Source organism: Tachypleus tridentatus, chromosome 13 (assembly GCF_004210375.1).
Source record: "Tachypleus tridentatus isolate NWPU-2018 chromosome 13, ASM421037v1, whole genome shotgun sequence".
Classification (NCBI taxonomy): Eukaryota; Metazoa; Arthropoda; class Merostomata; order Xiphosura; family Limulidae; genus Tachypleus; species Tachypleus tridentatus.
The window spans coordinates 136,539,381-136,558,467 of NC_134837.1; the positions used below are offsets into that span (position 1 = coordinate 136,539,381).

The 19,087-nt window shown below is 34.8% G+C and overlaps 1 protein-coding gene across 2 annotated transcripts in view; it reads right to left on the reverse strand.

The window, feature by feature from the left end:
* LOC143239524 (A disintegrin and metalloproteinase with thrombospondin motifs 20-like) overlaps positions 1-19,087 on the reverse strand; it is a 102,913-nt gene that overhangs the window by 50,330 nt on the left and 33,496 nt on the right. For both annotated transcript variants that reach the window (XM_076480679.1, XM_076480678.1), the window contains exons 4-12: positions 12,465-12,661; positions 11,125-11,208; positions 10,759-10,883; positions 9,881-9,921; positions 7,896-8,001; positions 6,539-6,688; positions 2,707-2,962; positions 1,791-1,942; positions 395-458 (exon numbers count right to left, since the gene is read on the reverse strand). In XM_076480679.1, coding sequence (XP_076336794.1) covers positions 395-458; positions 1,791-1,942; positions 2,707-2,962; positions 6,539-6,688; positions 7,896-8,001; positions 9,881-9,921; positions 10,759-10,883; positions 11,125-11,208; positions 12,465-12,661 — 1,175 coding nt within the window. The remainder of the gene's footprint in view (positions 1-394; positions 459-1,790; positions 1,943-2,706; positions 2,963-6,538; positions 6,689-7,895; positions 8,002-9,880; positions 9,922-10,758; positions 10,884-11,124; positions 11,209-12,464; positions 12,662-19,087) is intronic.

Consider the following 19,087-nt stretch of genomic DNA (forward strand, 5'->3'; position numbering starts at 1 on the left):
TCAAACTAAAAAGTTGTTTCACTATGATTATGATTTTTGCTATTACATACAGCGAACTGAAGACTAATATAACCAAAGTCTGGCACATCAAACACTGGGCCACGATCAGTCCTACGTTCTTAGATTAATATTCTAGATTTTAAACTTCCTGACACGACGCAAGTCGAATCTTATATATTTTAATATTTCGAGGCCTGCTGGGCTTTACGAGAGAATTTCATGAAAATCCAGTAGTTATCCAAGAAAAACATAAATAGTATTTAAACGGCGTGGTATTCACACCTACGGTGTCATCTTACACAAAAATCTGCCTTTCATAATACGTAATATTCATAATTAAATGCATGTTACAGACAAAAATCTGCCTTTCAAAACACGCGTAATAAATACTTACGTGCATATTACAGGAAAGATAACGAGTTCTTCGTCCTAAACAGTATTTTCCTCTGTTTGCAGGCCTATAATATAATTTAATACAATTACCGCTGATGCTTGTTTTAAAATAAAGTGAAAGCATCTAAAAACAGTTATGGTATATCATTTTGTTAGCTGGTAACAACTCATATTACAGTAGGTAGCATTTTTCTGTCACCTAATAATTCGATAAGCCACATTATTCTGTCGCCTAGAGACAACTAATGTTAAGTCACATCGTTCCTGATCTTCAAGTAACAGCGAAAGTAGTAAGTGTAAAAGAAAATTTTAGCTGTACACTGTATTTAATTACCTTAAAATATCACTATTGTGGGTTAATGTCTAATAACAGATGTATCACCAAGCAGTATGACATATAATTTAATTTAGATTTGTTCTTAACTTCCCATCTCACTAATGCAGCTTACAGCGCTCTCAATATGACAAGTACGTACACACTCGATGCGAGAATACTGACTTTTGTATGAGTTGTAGTTTCCAGTATTTGACATAGGTCATTGACTTGACCAATTGACTGAGAACACAACACTCTTGAAAGATATCAATGACGATATAATTTTATCGACACCTGTGAGTCTAGTTTATTAATATAAAACAAGTCATTGAACGTCAAAATGCACGTGATCGTAACCGTTTTGGATGATAAAACTTTATTAGTGGAAAATGATAAAATCGCCAATACGTAGATTCCGTTTCGTTTACAAGAAGTCGACTGAACTCCTGAAACTTTGTCCGAAAATCAAATGACAGTTGATTTCGTTAGTTTTGGTGCACTGTAGCTTAAGCTCTCGTGAACCAATAAACAGAACCCTGGGCTACATTATCCACATTATTATATATTGCATCACTGAAATTTAGGCAACATTATATATACTATTACAAACGTCATCACTTGAAATCTGGAAATGTTATCCATAGTAAGAGTACAATTAGAAAAGAGCGAAATTTTTGTAATTATAATTTTTTATATACGAGCACAATGTGCTTTAAAACGAATTACTGTCTTTATTGTTACACATTTCATAGCTGAAATATGGATAATAGTACCTATTTTATTACACAAATCACCATTCAAATATGGGTAACATTATCCCTGCTGTTACATATTCGGACTTTGAAATATAGGTAACATTACATAATATATTCACACTTTTAATTCCTGAAATATCCTCAGGTGAATTGAGATAAATTGGGTAATAATAAGAACTGTCTCTTTTCTTTATTCGAATAAATGTAGATATAAACAATTATCAAATTAACTGCGACTAGATCCTTTAGCACAAGTAGTGTCACAAATCAAAATATAAAATAAGTAATATTGTATCTGAAAAAAAAAAATCACGTAAAATACTCACCTAGGACTGTCACAATGTCGGACTGACCTCTGGACACCACCCCCACATTTTCTACTACACGGACCATATTCTTGCCACTCTCCCCACTGACCATCAATGGGTTCTTGATTTTGTTTATCCGCCACCTTCACACATTCACCCCGTTGGCACCACTAAAAATATGGTAATTACAGAAATCACATATATTTATACTCTCAGTCCCTAGATGGCGCATCTATATAGAATTTCACGTAACATACAAGAGTTTGTTTGTTTGTTTTGGAATTTCGCACAAAGCTACTCGAGGGCTATCTGTGCTAGCCGTCCCTAATTTAGCAGTGTAAGACTAGAGGGAAGGCAGCTAGTCATCACCACCCACCGCCAACTCTTGGGCTACTCTTTTACCAACGAATAGTGGGATTGACCGTCACATTATAACGCCCCCACGGCTGGGAGGGCGAGCATGTTTGGCGCGACTCGGGCGCGAACCCGCGACCCTCAGATTACGAAGCGCACGCCTTAACGCGCTAGGCCATGCCAGGCCCAACATACAAGAGAAAAAATAATACTAATAAATCAGTATATCAAAACGTTTTTACTACTTCAGGCAGCACAATTATTTTTTTCATTAAGCATGATCGATTTTAACACATGCGCAAAAGTAACATCCGAAACAACATTAATAAACAGTAAATTATTGTTACTGAATGTAACAGTTGCATCTGATACTATTTATGATACTCACTATCTGATAGTACATTATGGTTGCTGTATATCTAACAAGAACATCCGAAACTATTAATTGACAGTACCTATATTTTAGAATGACCGTTATACAAACAAATTATTTACCAAAAAGTTTAAAACACAACAACCAGGGTACATAACAACTGACATCAGAACAACTATTAATGCAAAAGGTAGGTCGAGACCTTACCTTGTCAGGGCCACAAAATGTTCCGTCAGCCCAAGGCATATGTTGAGTCCTGCAACCGTAGGTGTAAGTTCCATGAAGCGTGCACCACAACTTTCTACATACGGGCATGTAGGGGCAGATTTTCGACTCCCCGCCGAAAACCAACTCGCACTGGTAATCCATGTCATACAGTTCACCGAGGTACCTGTCGTTGATCGAGGGATTATCCAAAAGATTTTCTGTCGGCTTATCGTTAAGACATTCTCCTTTACCTGTGCTGAGAAAGGGCGTGGATATGTTGTTAGAATCTTAATCACTTTGTCATACACCTATAATGGATGGTTTACATTTAAATAAAACAGGAGCTGGCTTCTTTTGTGCGACTATTAATTTGTAGGGAGATAGAACTAAGTAATAGTGACAGCCAAGAAAAATTAAATGCAAAAAGAATAAGAGGCAGAGAAAAGTTCAGCATAGAAAATTAGCATAGAAGTAGTTATAAGGATAGGCTTAACCATCACTACTGTGATACTATAAAACACAATAAATAAAATAGATAGGAGTGCAGGATTTTGAAATAAGTAGAATAAGTGAAATATGGTGAAACATCGATGATTTTTATGGCGAAAATTTCTTTGAAGTACAGGGTTACAGGCTATTTAATAGAGTACTAAAGGGGGGCAGAGGAGTGGCCTTAAATGTAAAATGAATATTGAGGATATTAAAGATAATAACAAGAATATTGAATCCATTTAGGTTTCTATTAGTTGATATAAAGGGAAAGGGCTTTCAGTGATAATTTGTTACAGAGAACTAAATGATACTGATAAAACGAGTGAGAAACGTTACAATGAGATTATGATTTCAGGTGTTAATGAAGTCATAATTATGGGCGATTTTAGTTTCAGACATACAGATCGCAAAATGCTAGAATAAAACTGAAGAAGAAAAGTTTTTGTAAACTGTTTAAGATGGTTTTCTTCACCAATTAGTTAATGAACCTACTAGAAAAAATGCTATTTTAGATTTATTGTTAACTTCATATATTGAGAAGGCAGAAAATTAGGAACATGAGCACAAGTGGTCATTGCTCTATTACGTTTAATATTTTGCTGCATATGGAGATAAAGAATTATATTTTTGCTACAAATAAAAAAAAAGAACATTTATAAGGGATGTGATAAGAATTATTTGTTGTAAATTGGGCAGCCAAGTTATTTGTAGATCCAGATCAGATATGGAAAATTTTTAAATATTGCTTATAGAAAGAGAAAGGTAACTACAAATAACAAAATCAGGTTGGCTCACAAAAACTTAAAGAGAAAAATCAAATTTAAGAAATTTAAATGGAATGATGCGACAGGAGACTTAGAAGGTTGTGGAAAGTCAAAAAAGCTAGTAAAACAGGAAAGTGGAATACCAAAAAGGGGTATAAAAAACATTGACTGAAAATGTAAAAACTGATATTGGGTTATAAAATTATTTTTCTTGATTTTTTACAAATGAAGATTTAAGCAGTACTCCACATTTTAAACAGTTGATAGATGGCAACAAGATCAAAGTTGGTTGCATTAATTCTGAGATGGTTAAGAAAAAACTTGGAAGTTTAAAGAACAATAAGTCTCCTGGGCCAGGTATTTTCACAAAGGTTTTGAAGGAGGTTAAAGAATGGATGTGTGAGCTATGTCCTGCAATTTTCTTTCAGTCCTTTAATAATGGTCAGGTACCAGAGGAACAGCTAAAGTAACTTTACAAGGGAGGTGATAGAAATAGTCCTAGTAATTATAGATCCATTAGTCTTGTATCACTTGCAAGAAAAGTTATGGAAAGTCTAATAAAAGATGCTTTGCAAAGTCATTTTGCAAAATTTAGAATTACAATTATATTAGATAGTCAACATGGTTGCACTAAGATAAAATCCTGCTTCACAAATATTTTAATATTCTTTTAAATGGTTATTCCTTATGTAGATGAGGGTAAAAGTGTAAATCTGATGTATCTGGAATTTCAGAAAACATTTGATAAGGTACCATATAAAAAGCTTGTAAAAAATTGTCTCTAAAGGTGTGTGGGATAATATAGGAAAATTGATAGAAGAATTGCTGGATGGAAGAAATCAAAAGTTGTTACAAATAGAATTAAGTCAAACTGGATTAATGTTACAAGTGGGATAACTTCAGGATTCAGTCTTAGAACCTATGTTGTTGCTGTTTTTTGTTTTTTTGTTTTTAGATCTACATCAATGACATATGAAAGAATGGCCAATCAATTAATTAAATTTGCAGATGGTATTAAGGTCTTGGATGTTGCTAGTTGATTTACAAAAGAATTTAGATCATTTGGTGCATTGAGCAAATAAATGGTAGATGAATTTTAACTATAATAAATTCAAAATAATGCTGTGGATTACCATAATTTGAAATGTAAGTATGAGTTGGATGGGAATAACCAGTGTCGTGGAAACAAGGTATTAGGTGCAATAATTGATCAGTCTCTAAGCCATCCAAGCAGTGTGCTGTTGCTAGTGGTAGGGCAAGTAGGATTTTAGGTTTTATCTACAGAAATATTGAATATGAATCTAAAGAGGCTATAAGTTAATTGCATAAGTCACTGGTTAGATCATATTTGGAATACTGTGTTCAGTCTTGGGCTTTTTACCTTAGGAAAGATCCTGAATTGTTGGAAAAGTTCAGAGGAAGAATATTAGAATGGCTCTTGAGATGGAGGGGTTGTTGTACAAGAAGAGGCTAAAATTGTTTTGTCTTGAAGAAAGAAGAGTTGGGGAGATTTTATTGAGGTGTTTAAGACTGTAAAATAAATTAATAGTGTTGATGCATCATATTCTTCCAAACTTAAAAGTCAGAATAGTAGGACTGAGAAACACAAGTATAAAGTTGGGCAGGGTAGGAGTCATTTTCAGCTAAGATAGTTTTATTACTCTAACTTGATAATTGGTTTGGGAATGAGTTGCATTCATGTATTGTGGAGGCAATAGATTTATGTTGACTTAAGAGAAAACGTGACAAGTATATGAAGGATAAGGGCTGGCTTTAAGGTTTTTAAAATATTTATTAATAGTTTTAATATTGCTACCTTTGTGCTAATAAAATCTTTCAAGTTTTATCCTATATAGAAAGTCACTTAAGTTATTTCAGTTAACAATTAAAAGTATTAAACAGCTATGGATAAGTATGCCATGTTACAGACTGTTTCTAACATTCAAGCAGTGATTTTGAAGTCACTATTAATAGTGACTTAAATCTTTAAAACGTTACTGCTTGAAGCTCCATGATGAACAACTCGTACATAGTGACATTAGTACATGTGATTGTTGATTAAGCCCAACATTAACTAATACCTTTAACAACTTACCATGTGCTAGTCACCTGTTCTTTTTAATCAATTGTGTACAATACCAACACCAAGTTTTCCAATAAGACGCCTTATTTTAATGCCATAGATTCAAGTAACACACGTAGTTAGAAGGATATCCCCTTAACTACTAACCTCTAACGTCCATAAATTCTTGGAGTACTTTCTAGACTTCTGAGTCTTAGAAGTGGAAGAATACATTTTTAGAGTGAACATAAAGTCTGATGTTTTCCTATATCAACCATAATAAACTTATTTTGTAATTTTACATTATGAATCAAAACTGTCTATTCTAATAGTAGCAGCTATATTTTTGTGAGGATAAACATATAAAAACTTGTATTTTCGATTAGACCACTAATTTAAAATATCCTTTTTGTGGACATGTACATTTTGAATCAACAAATTAAGATTATACTGTATTGTATGAAATTAAAATAAATTGTAAGTTCATAAAAAAATTATAAATAGACATACTTACTCAAGAAAATTAGTAAGGTATTTTTTACTACAAGGTGACCAGTCCCAAGGATGGCTTTTCTCATCTAACATTCTTGCCATAACGTTTAATGCTTTACCATGTTCTCTATGTTTTCTGCATTTAAAATCATCGTCGTGTGGAATACCAAGGCTGAAAAACAGGCTTTAGTTATTTTACAAGTTCTTTACTATGGCTTGTGGGCTTACAGTCAGTTCTCCAGTATGGTTTGTGGTCCTATAGTCAGTTCTTTATTATTGTCTGTAGGCTCAGTCAGTCATCTAGTGTTGTTTACATACGTTCCCTTGTATGGTTTGTAGACTTAGCATCAGTTACTTAATATTGTTTATTAACCTATATGAAGTTAACCAATGTGGTGCTGGGCTTATTGAGCCAATATCGTTTAAAGTTAGAAAGTAATTCTTGATGACGAGAAACCCACTAGAAATAAAAATGTATCTTAGAATGGCTGGTATAGGTGTTAATACTTTTATTGATAACCTGAAGATGATCTAGGAAGGTCGAAACGGTGTTCTCTCCTTATCAATAAGTGTTTATACCCATACCAGCTGTTCTGATATACATGAAGTTAGAAAGCTTTTCCAACTGTGAATTTAAAGAAATTACTCTCAAAATTGAATTTTTTTATGATAAATTAAAATTCATGTAAAAAAACTGTACAACTTCATTAATATCTTTGTATACTAAGTGTGTGCGTGTGTGTGGGTCGCTTCAGTTCGTCTGAATGATTGTGTAGATACTGTTTGCATTAAAAACTACATGTTTACTCGATTTTGAGTCACTAAATAAACGAAAAAATACTGCCGCAATACTGAAATGAAATCCCACTTTCACGATAAAACTAGGCCTATCGTGCGTTTAAATAAACAATTTTATTCTGTTGAAAACACGTGATACCATGTAAATTACACACTAATGTACAACAGGTGGAACAAAATAGAAGATGATTTAATTTAATTTTCAGATTTTTTAAAAAATCGTATATGAATGCTTCCTTATTACCTCACTTAAGTCTAGTTTATAACTAAAAATGGGTTTTTAAGTATCTAATATAAACGTAAGTATGAAAGAGTTAATGTAATTATTGTCAAAAGTATAAGTATTTTCTTTCAGTAATTTATGGTCATTCAATTGTTCACAAAGAATATGAAAATAACTTTAAATAAAGAAGAAATATTACTTTAAAAATACGAGTCACAATTAAAAAAGACATACATTAAGAACGCAGAGGATAGTAAACTTACACATGCCCCAACTCGAGGGCTATTATAAAATGTTTAAAACGTATAGTAAGTTTACACGTGGGCCAACATCAAAACATAACGGACAATAAACTTACACGTGCCCCAGCTCGTGAGCTATTGTAAACGCGGCACTGAGTCCGTTGTCCTCTACGATTGCACAACTACTGTAGCGCGAGCACACCATTCCTGGATTTGCCAAACCTAGAAGAAGAAATAAAATGTTTTTCTTTTTGGCTTGAAGAATAACATTTGCTCTTTCTACGCATTTTTCGTAACATTTAAGCGTCTATTAGAAACATTTAAACTTTACCATCGAAAAATGATCATTATACATTGAACAGCTCATTTTTTCTCAAAGGGTACCATGTACACATTAACTAGTTCAATTTATATCTAATGGTGCCACGCTTACATTAAACAGCTCATTCATCTTCAGTTGTATTACGTATACATTAAACAGCTCATTTCTTCTCAAAGAGTACTATGTACACATTAACCAGTTTAATTTATTTTTAATGGTGCCACGTATACATTAAATTGCTCATTTTCTCTTCAAGGTTACGACATGCACATTAAACAGCTCAATTTATCTTTAATGGTACCATGTAAACACTTAAGATAACATTTTATCTCTATTGGTACCACGCACACATTAAATAGCTCATTTTCCCTCTAATGTACCTACCATGTACACATTATAAAGCCTACTTTACAGTTAAAGGATATCATTCACGTAATACATTAAATTAAATTAAAAGGTTAACAATATATAGCGGTACAGGATCAGATTTGCAGTTTGACATACAAGGTAACTGTAGATTTAAAATGACGGTAATACCTTAGTTAAGATGGTGCCCAAATGCTCTTAATAGACCCTTAAATGCTACTGTACTCGTGCTAAGACTAAATTGATAATATCTTTATGGATGCATTAAGTAATAAATAGCCAAGCTCTAGTGATGTACTTTTTCTTCTGACCTTTCCATAAACACCAGACACAAAAAAACCCTTGACTTGTTCTTTATGACACTCCTTTAACACTGTCTTGTTAACTTTTATGAGACAGTCTACGGTATATTTGGAAGCATATCAAAACGCTATCATTCCAGTGACAAATGTGACAGTACCATCCAGACACTGGCACCAAAACTCATTTTTCTTAGACCGTCGACCTCGTCTTAGAGACTTGTTTGATAAGACCAAACTGTTTTGGACACTACGACCCAAGAAAGAGATCAAAGACCAGCTTTCTGTATTCTTAAATTATATTCTGTCCTGATAATAAATTGTTAATAAAAACAAATTTAAAATATAATATTAATTAGGAATTTAAGTTTCGATTGCAGGAGTAGGATTTAGAAGGTTATGGATCAAATAGTGATGTTCGTAATGTCTGAGTTTCACTCATACAGAAAAAGTTATAATAACCAAGATGTGGATCATAGACATAACTGTGGTAATAACTGAAATTACTAGCATAACTATGACGATGATAGAGGTTACCACCATAACGATGATGGTGGTCGAAGTTACCACCATAATGACGGTGATGACCGAGATTGTCACTGCTACCTCCTTACGACTCTAACCCAGAATTTTATTTCCACACTTGACGAGTAAACGATCGTAATAAGGCTATACAAGAGAAGTTCTGGGATTACATTCAGCAACAGTGTTAGGTGCAGCCAACGAAAAAAAACTACTTCTTACACACGCACACTAAATAGTAGTTTAGATAATCGTTCACATTTTTTAGATTTGACTGAAGCTTTCGATAGTTCTCGACCGGAATAGCACAGTATGTGACACAATAATTAAATGGATAAGTCAGAGACCACAAATGTCCAGGAATAGTCATTTATGATTTTAGATGTGTATTATTCGTACAAACTACGTCAAAAGCACATTTTCATTTATTAGAATACATTTTTTAAACATTTTGACTATTTACTTAAGAAAATTTACTTAATTGTACTAATTTATGCTTTTTAAAGAGAAAAATATTTTTAAAGCCAAGTATCACGGAAGTAGAAAATATTTTAAAACGACAGAAACAAACGTACAGAAGTTTCCTGCTTACCTAGGGTATCACATGCTTTGGCGACTCGACACAAGTCTTCCCTTAATAATAAAACAAAGAAATTATTACCTCTGGAAAGTCTTGTTATTAATGACTTTGTCTAGATTGTTAAATTACATTTATTTGTATTTTGTTAGGAAACACTACTACTGGCGAGTATCACAACAAACACTTGGATCATGGAATCAAAACACTTTACCAGTTAAAATAAACGTCAAGTTACAACCTGACGAACTCTCGTGTCTCATATTACGGTAGTTTTTGATAACCTAAGCTCTTCGAGAGCAGGTTTAAAACTACATAAATTATCGTGATTAAAATGACGTCAAGGATAATAACTATTACATTAAACCGACAAATGATGACGTCACGGACAACTATATTACATTAAACTAACGTCACAGATGAGAACAGCGTTGTATTGTTGAAACTTAGTTGAATGAATAGCAGCTGCCTATTGTAGGCACAAATGTAAAGAACGACATTTCAAAAGTCATTCTCCTCTTGTCTTCAGATCTAAAATGAGAAACGAAAGGCTTTCGAAATGTCATCTTCTACACTTGCGTTTCTACAACAGGCAGTTATCATTCATTCAACTTAGTTTCATCATAAATTCTCTGCCTAAAAAAATATATCTATCACAGTATTATATTATAGTGACATCACAGATAACTGTATGAAATTGGATTGAAGGCCCTGTTTTATGGCACGATTGATGGGAATTATACATATAGTGTAGCAAGTTGTCTTTTCCTCCATATAGCGGACCTATAACCACACAGTATCTATTTATAAATTGGATAGGAACTGTTAATGGATAGAATAGTAACAACTGATATATAGGATGGCAGATATTTACTGGGTAACACCAATCTTACCTTGTAATGAGGACAGCAGTATCATGATGATGTGGATGGCTGTCATCATCATGGTTGTTAACCTGTTGCCATCGACAGAAGCTACGTAACGTCTTGGAGGCACTTGAATGTACAACTTCTCGATTCTAGAATTCACAGAAAGCAGGTCCAAGTTATTTGTTTTTAAATTAAACAAAATATGGATATACAACACTCAGTAAGTCAATACTTTTTCGGGTAAGACACCGTTTACTACGTTATGTTATGACTTCTACAGGTAAGACACCGTTTACTACGTTATGTTATTACATCTTCAGGTAAGACATCGTTTACTACGTTGTGTTATTACATCATCAGGTAAGACACTTTACCACGTTATGTTATTACCTCTTCCTCACTTAGAACAACCAGCTTTACTACCGCAATATTAATGAAATTTCCCAGGCTGGGTTCCTTGTAAATCATGGCAACCTGCAAGATCAGAGAAAATTTATATTACAAATACAAGCATAATGAGTGAAATATAATTTAAAATATTAGGTTTCTGCTACTATAGATTCGATTTTTTTTACGTAGCGAAATAAAGAAAAAAAAGCGACTTCAAGTCGAAAATTTAGTTCAAACTAATGAAAATTCTATCACTTCATATACAGTGTAAGATCTCACCAACTTTCTGATAGGGACATGCTGCGCCCTATGTTTTCGCTAGAAATGTTTGTTTGTTTGGTCTTTGAATTTCGCGCAAAACTACCCGAGGGCTATTGCGCTAGCCGTCCCTAATTTAGCAGTGTAAGACTACAGGGAAGGCAGCTAGTCATCACCACCCACCGTCAACGACTAGTGGGATTGACCGTAACATTATAACGCCCCCACGATTGAAAGTACCAGCATGCTTGGTGCGATGGGGATTTGGACCGCCACCCTCAGATTACAAGTCGAACACTTTAACCCACCTGGTCATGACGGGGCCGCTAGAAAATAAAAGAAATGAAATTTACCAGAATCTATATTTTAACAAATTTAGTAATAAAAACCTTAAAGTGACTCACGTCAATTTTTTATGCATTCAGATACATTTTGCGCTTTCTGTTACTGATAGAAAGGTAACTGGACATGTTTTTATTCAGTTTTATCTACTTTCAACCTTTATGAAAAATTACTCGCGATTTTTCGATTATATCTTATTTTCATTAGAATATATTTTTTTACTTATATTTATGATAGAAAATAATATAAACTGGGTGACGATGTCTTTTAAAAAACGTAATTTTCTTAATTATTTCCTGATTTTTAAACGACCACCATTTTTTTCCCCCCTATTGTACATTCGAGATTCGGATCACACATACTATCAAAACAAAACCATTTTGCAAAGGAGCCACTTATTTAGGACAGGGGAGGGGAGGAGATGCTCCCCACATTTTAAATATAATTTGTTTTGGGAAGAATTGTCACGGGCGCGAAATACACATATGCATCCGGAATACCGATTTTTACATTCTACCCTTTTACAATACCCAAAGGCTTCCCACACAGTATCTCGACCAAAAATAAATAATGTCTCCCCCCTGCTGAAAATTGAAATGACGTTCATTGCATTATTGAAATGAAAATTTTCTTCGAACAACGTATGCCAATTATTGTTAGTTCTCTCTCACTATTCCTGGAGGGCGTCTTAAAAGAAGATTATATAACTTTAGTAAATTGGCACAAACTTTGATACCTACCGCTGACATTAGCGTTAGGACATAATGACGCAAGTTTTCACCGTACTGGTTGGCCATCTGCCTGTCTACAACGACCAGCACTTCCACGTGTCGCTCGATGGACACAGAGCGCTTGGAGCGCACCCCTTCGTTATGATAACTTTTTCCAATATTCAAAGTTTTATCTTTGGCTTTCCTTCGTTTTAACCTAGAAGAATCTGTTGAGATAAAAATATTACCCTGAAGCTTAATCAACATCATGTACAAAAGTAACATAAAAATATACAACTACAGTGTAGAAAAACGGGTGTGTATTACAGCTAACTGTATAAAAACGGGCATAGACCCCAGGTTCCTATCCGGCACAAAATAACTTATTTCAAATGAAAAGTAATGTAAGAAACTGTAATGGTTATTCTCAATTAAATTTTAGCAAGAGCTCTCCAGCTTCAAACTGTCTCAAAAGTTGGGTGGATTAGAAATTGTGACTTTTTTTTCTGAAGTTTTAACTCAGCATGTCCATTTATGGATAAGAACAGTTGTTTTTTCAATCATAGGCGGATGACGTCATACGTCAAGCTAAATAAAGAGCAGGTGACTTTTCTCCGTGTTTCGTGCACACACATTTGTCTAACCTTAGAACAGCTCAAGTCGCGACGGAGCACGTGAGCTAATTGAATGACGAAAAGGGTAAAGTCCGACATTTAGGCACTCGCGCTTCTTTGTCCTTTCTAATTTTATACAATACCATATTTTTATTATTAAGTTTACACATCCTTTATAAATGTAATAAATGTACTGCTGAGTAAAACTTAACTATAACAAATTATACATGTTGCAGTTGGGATTCACCTGTAACACAGTTGTAGAGCAGGGACTTACCTGTAGCACACTGGTCTAGGCGGTGGATTCATCTCCAACATTTGTCATCAAGCGGGGAGTCACCCATAACACATATGCCAAGTGGGAGACTCAACTCCAACACATTTGTCGTGCGGGAAATTGCTTGTAACACATTTGTAAAGTATAGATTTTCTTGCTGAATTCGTCTAACGCAGACAGTCCTTGAAGCTAATATTCCAACAAGCATATTTATACAAACTCAGTTTTAAAGAAAAATAATGAAGATGTGAAATGAGAGGAAGAAGGAATTTTACAAAACAGGTACATCAGTATGATTAAAGGGGGGCTAACAACGGTTGTCTTGTTTGCTTTGGGTGGAGAACGCCAAAACGGTCTGTCCGATAAAACACCAGACTTCTGCAGGTGTTTGGAATACCTGGACAACACGACACTACGAAATACCCTACACTACACTACACATCCTTACATACGGGGAATTACTCTTACCACGTCCTCTAGTTTAAAGTTAGCATGCAATATTTTCAGAAAAATTCTAAATGTAATTGACAAAATCATGTTTTCTTATCATTTTAGTTTTATTTATTCCTCAATACTGTAGACTCAGAAACTAAGGTTTTAAAATAGGAATACTAACCAAGTCATTATTTGTGTCTGTGTGTCTGATCAGTTCTAAATACTCCACCCAACACAAGATTACGATAACTTCTGATCAAAGTAAGCTAACTCCATAGATCAGAACTTAAAATTAACAATATATAACAATACTCCTAATTCTATAAAATATACGTCAGAAACATGCAGATTTTTCCATGCAAAATACCAATTACATTCAACACAAAAGGTGAGAAGAGGCACATCTGAAGAACAGTCACACCAATATACCAGTCTCTAAAGATTACATTATTTTAAACACTGAGTACCCATAACGAGTATGAATGTATATACATATTTTGACGTTATAAAAAAAACTAATTAAACGCAGGCACGGAATACAGCTTTATTTGTATTTACACTGACTTACTTTATAACTGCTAAACTAGGGGTTGTTGTTTTTATTTATTTGATTGCATAAATTCAGTGTATTACATGCACTGTTTTTCCATTAGAACGTAAAAACATAATACGTGACGTAGAAGACAATATAAGAGTTTAAACTTGCTACGAATAACAACCTAGGTGATCTGCGACTTGGAAGGCAACGACAAAGTTTAAAACTTGCTAACAGTGACACTTAAGAAATAGTTTTAATCCGTAAATCATAGAGGTGTTAGCCCTTACATTTGGAAAATGCAACTAAATTTTAGTAGACAACAACGATTTTCGAGCTAACAGTAACTGCACTTATTTTGAACTTTTTTTAAAGACAAATACTGTCAAAATTAAACATTATAAAAACTAAATATAAGTGATGTGTGCTTTTGTTTGTTACTAAGCGCAAAGCTACACAATTGGTTTCATGTACTTTGCCAGTCTTGGGTATGGAAACCTGATTTTGAATGTTATAAGCTATCGGACTTCCTGACGAGGCCACGGAAAGAGGGGCAGAGGGGAACCTACAATAGCCGCTTACGAAAAGATGCACAAAGGGAAGATGAAATCCCATTTCATCCACACATTCACTGGTAGAACTTAAATATACAATGTAATGTGTAGAAAGGTACACGGAAAAAAAATTATTAATTCTAAGTATTCGGTCAAATGGGAAAACAAACTGTTGATCAAGATTTAGTAAGAGCAGGACCATGTAGAAAATTGTTACGTCATACCACGATAGTTTAATGTTGTACTATTAGTGTGAAAAGGAACCCATTAAAAAATTTGGTGAAACAATGCTTAAAACATTTACAGCGCCCTCTATAAGTCTTCTGAGTAACCACCTTATCGTAGTTTGCGATTTTATTTTTTATTATTTCTCTTTAATTCAAGGGTTTTTTATTTTTGTCAGTGTATTTACAGTTTTGATTACTTGATCTTTATGACTTTTCAGCTGCACGTGAATCTGAAATCACTTGTCGTATGAAAGCGTTTTGTTGACGTCACAGAAAACGTCAGTGCAGGTGCGGGAAATATTAGTTCGTCAGGCAATACCAAGGACGCGCTTACAAAGCTAGTTTTGAAATTTGTTTGACACAGTTAATACATGCGTTCCTCATGTTTATTCTGTGCCTGACATAAGGCTGGCTTGTGAATCAAAAGAGTATCTAACCTAATGGCGGAGTGGGAGTGGAAGTTATATCAGACGTGCAGGAATTAGACATAAAAATGCCTGGATAAGCTTATTTTATAATAAAGTCCATGTGAGTATGCAGAGAGTGCGCACCACCTTATTCGCATCCATATTTATAAATCATATCTAAAAAGGTGTAGAAAACAGTTTCATACAACACAGTCAAAAATGATCTAGAGGTATGTCTTCGAACCTCCCCCCTCACCAATATTATTTTACACTCATTTTATTTTTCCTTCAAAAGTAGAACGCCCTTTATAGGTTCCTTGTTATTCCCGTACCAAATAACCCCCACTTACAGGTTTCTACCTTCGTCCATACCTACGCCTACACTCCTACATTTATAGGTTTCGCCCTGCACCTGTTCTCCCTTTAGGTAGGATCTAGAGCAGTGCCGGATCAAGTGGATCGTAGGGCCTTTTGTTCGTAGGCTTTACCACCTGTATAAGTTAGACCAAAAATTAACTTTTACGGTAAATTTTCATGGACTCATAGTTTTAATAGGTCCTAGGCACTGTGCCTAATAAATAATTCGGCCCTGGGCTGGAGGGAGCTCAGTCTCAGGGACTTAAAATAAAACTATCATTGAATCCGTATTATATGAAATTACATGGGATGTAGGGTCTACAAAAATTATTAGCCCCTGGGCTCACACAAGCGTAAATCTGTTATTAATCTGACAAATAGGCAACTTTTAAATATTATATCTCCAAGGCATTCAACTCGTAATCTGAGGGTAGCGGGTTCGAATCCCCGTCACATCAAACATGTTTGCCCTTTCAATCGTGGGAGCGTTATAATGTTACGGTCAATCCCACTATTCGTTAGTAAAAGAGTAGCTCACGAGTTGGCGGTGATGACTAGCTGCCTTTCCTCTCGTCTTACACTGCTAAATTAGGGACAGTTAACGCAGATAATCCTCGTGTAGCTTTGCGCGAAATTCAAAGCAAAGCAAACCAAAAACCTACCACAAAAGAATTAATACTTTAATCACAGTGGCGAGAGAAATATACATCAAAACCAACATTATAATACATATTTCAAGTCTGTTACTTTTGGAAACTCTCACATTTTTAAAGGTGTATGGCGATTTACATTGATAAATGTAGAGTAACATACTGATCGGTAAATATTTATTTTTAATAATCCTTGTTTCGTTGTAATAAACTATAATACGTAAAGCTGTAATACTTAAAGGGCACGTCTTACTGAGATGCCTGAAGTTTTTAGTTTTGTCTAGTCAGTCGGAAGATGCGATGTTCTAAATCCTTCACAGTTGATAAGTCTGTCAACAAAATTACTCGAGTTATCTGCGCTAGCCGTTCCCATTTTTGAAGTAATAGAGTAGAAGTAAGGCAGCTAGACAACACCACCCATCGCCAACTCTTGAGCTACTTTAATGCATAGAGGGGTTTACCTGTTACTCTTATAATGCACCCACGGCTCCAAAGTGCTCAGCAAGCGTGTGTGTTTTTTGTTTATTTGTTTTTGCGATCACATGGTGCGAACCATAAAACCTCTGATCCACCACTCAGGCACGCTAACCATTAGACCACACTCGGCTAATTCGGTAACGATATACCCATCCAAAAAACCACATCGTTGTCTGGCAAGGAGCGAAACTTCACACATCTCATAGCGCAATTAACCCTTGTGTAGCTTTGCGTGAAAATTCAAAACAGAGAAACAAACAAATCACACATCTCTTACGCACACTCTTTTCATCGGTATCATCTGACCAGTACTTCCCTCCCATCTACGAAGAAAAGTGATCTTAATGTGAGGTTTTAAAAAACAAGATTTTCCAACTAGATCTTTATAATATTTTAACAGTTTTACCAACTAAAAAAAGAATCGAACAGTTGGTTTGAACAATGGCGCTTTTACATGTACACGTTCTGAAGTGGTGTGGTTTATACGACCATGTAGGGTCCTAATCTTATAAACGATATGCCAAATAAAGTTTACTTGAACGTTATTTTAATGGTTTATGTGATTTAATACGTCGCTTAGAACCACGAAATGAGTGACTAAATACAATACTTGAATGTCTGGGTGAGTGATAAATCTAGAGTCGATCGTCATACCCCTTAACGAGCTGTCTTACAAACTTAAAACTATAGCAGCTCTTTAACGCTTCTGACGGCAATACGAGACTGTTTCTACGTTTTACTGCAGGAACGAAATAAACGACGAACTACCACGAACGTATACGTGCTTAACTTTGTTAATTTAACACATTAACCAATTAACTGATGAGCAACTACTTTCTCTTTAAGAAAACAAAACTGATCACTGATATGACGTAGGAGCACGTGATGACCACCGTCGCAAGTCTGGTAACGGAAACTGTATCAGCAAGTAGGTCTTAGAGGAGGATAAAAAGTACGGACGCACGTGCTAGTTGTGGTCTCTCCCATGAGTGAAAACAAACCTTGGCACATGCGAGTCGGCTTAATCGCTAAGAGCTTGGCCATTGATCCTACCAAATTCGTACGATATATAAATTATCAAGTGGAGAATGTGTTAGGGTTAAGAAGATGAATAATAATAATAATAAAGATAAATATTAAAGGAGCCTCTTACAGTTGCCTGTGTTGAAGGCAGGCCTTATCATAATGGTTACATGCAACCATGGAGCAATGTGTGTGTTTTTTCTAATACACGATGGTAAAAACAGAATATACAAAAACGTTTCACCCGTTAGAGCACAACTGAAGCTAAACAAATTAAATATGGTCGCAGGGTTAACTTGTAAAATTGGGATATGACTCAAGTTTGAAAACAATGTCGTAGAATCGTAAGCGAGTATTTAACTAAGATATACTGCTTTCAAACTTAAGATGTACGTTCGCTTTGTTCTACTTTCCATCCGATTAAAATTAGAAATAATTACAATTTCAGAAATAATTTAAAAGAGAAAAAAAATCGCTTGTATAGTTATAACCGCCAACCAGCTATTCTTAAAACACAACAAACAACGATAACCATTACGAGGGCATTTACCAAGATAGTGTGAACTATTTATTATTGGGGCATTTATCGAGTTAGCTTGACCCATTATGGTGACAGTTACAGACATTGTGAACTACTACGGGAACAGTCACCGAGACACCTAATAATTATGACCGCCTCTCGAATATCAGTGACTCAACCGTAAGCTTAAGAATTTATAACCCTAAAATTTCGGGTCCAATCCCTATGGGAGACCAAGCAGTGAGAACAAAACAAGTATGACAGATTTTTTATGTTATTCGCGCAAAGCTACTTAAAGGTTTTTTTGTGCGTTAGTTGTCTCTAATTTTGAATTCATGGAGTATCCAGATCGAAGTAGTGGGTTTCTCTGGTATCGCCGGATAGTGAGATCTTAATATCTCTCTCATAAAGCCAGCCACAGGCCCAAAGTAGAGATAGATTTTCATTTTCTTTTCTTGTTTTTTTGGCAGTGTGACGCGAACTTTGTACTCGCAAGTCCATAGTCTGGCACGCTAACCCTTGGGTCACTCCAGGCCTATGACTTCGAAAAAAAGTTAAATAACAAACTTTTACACTC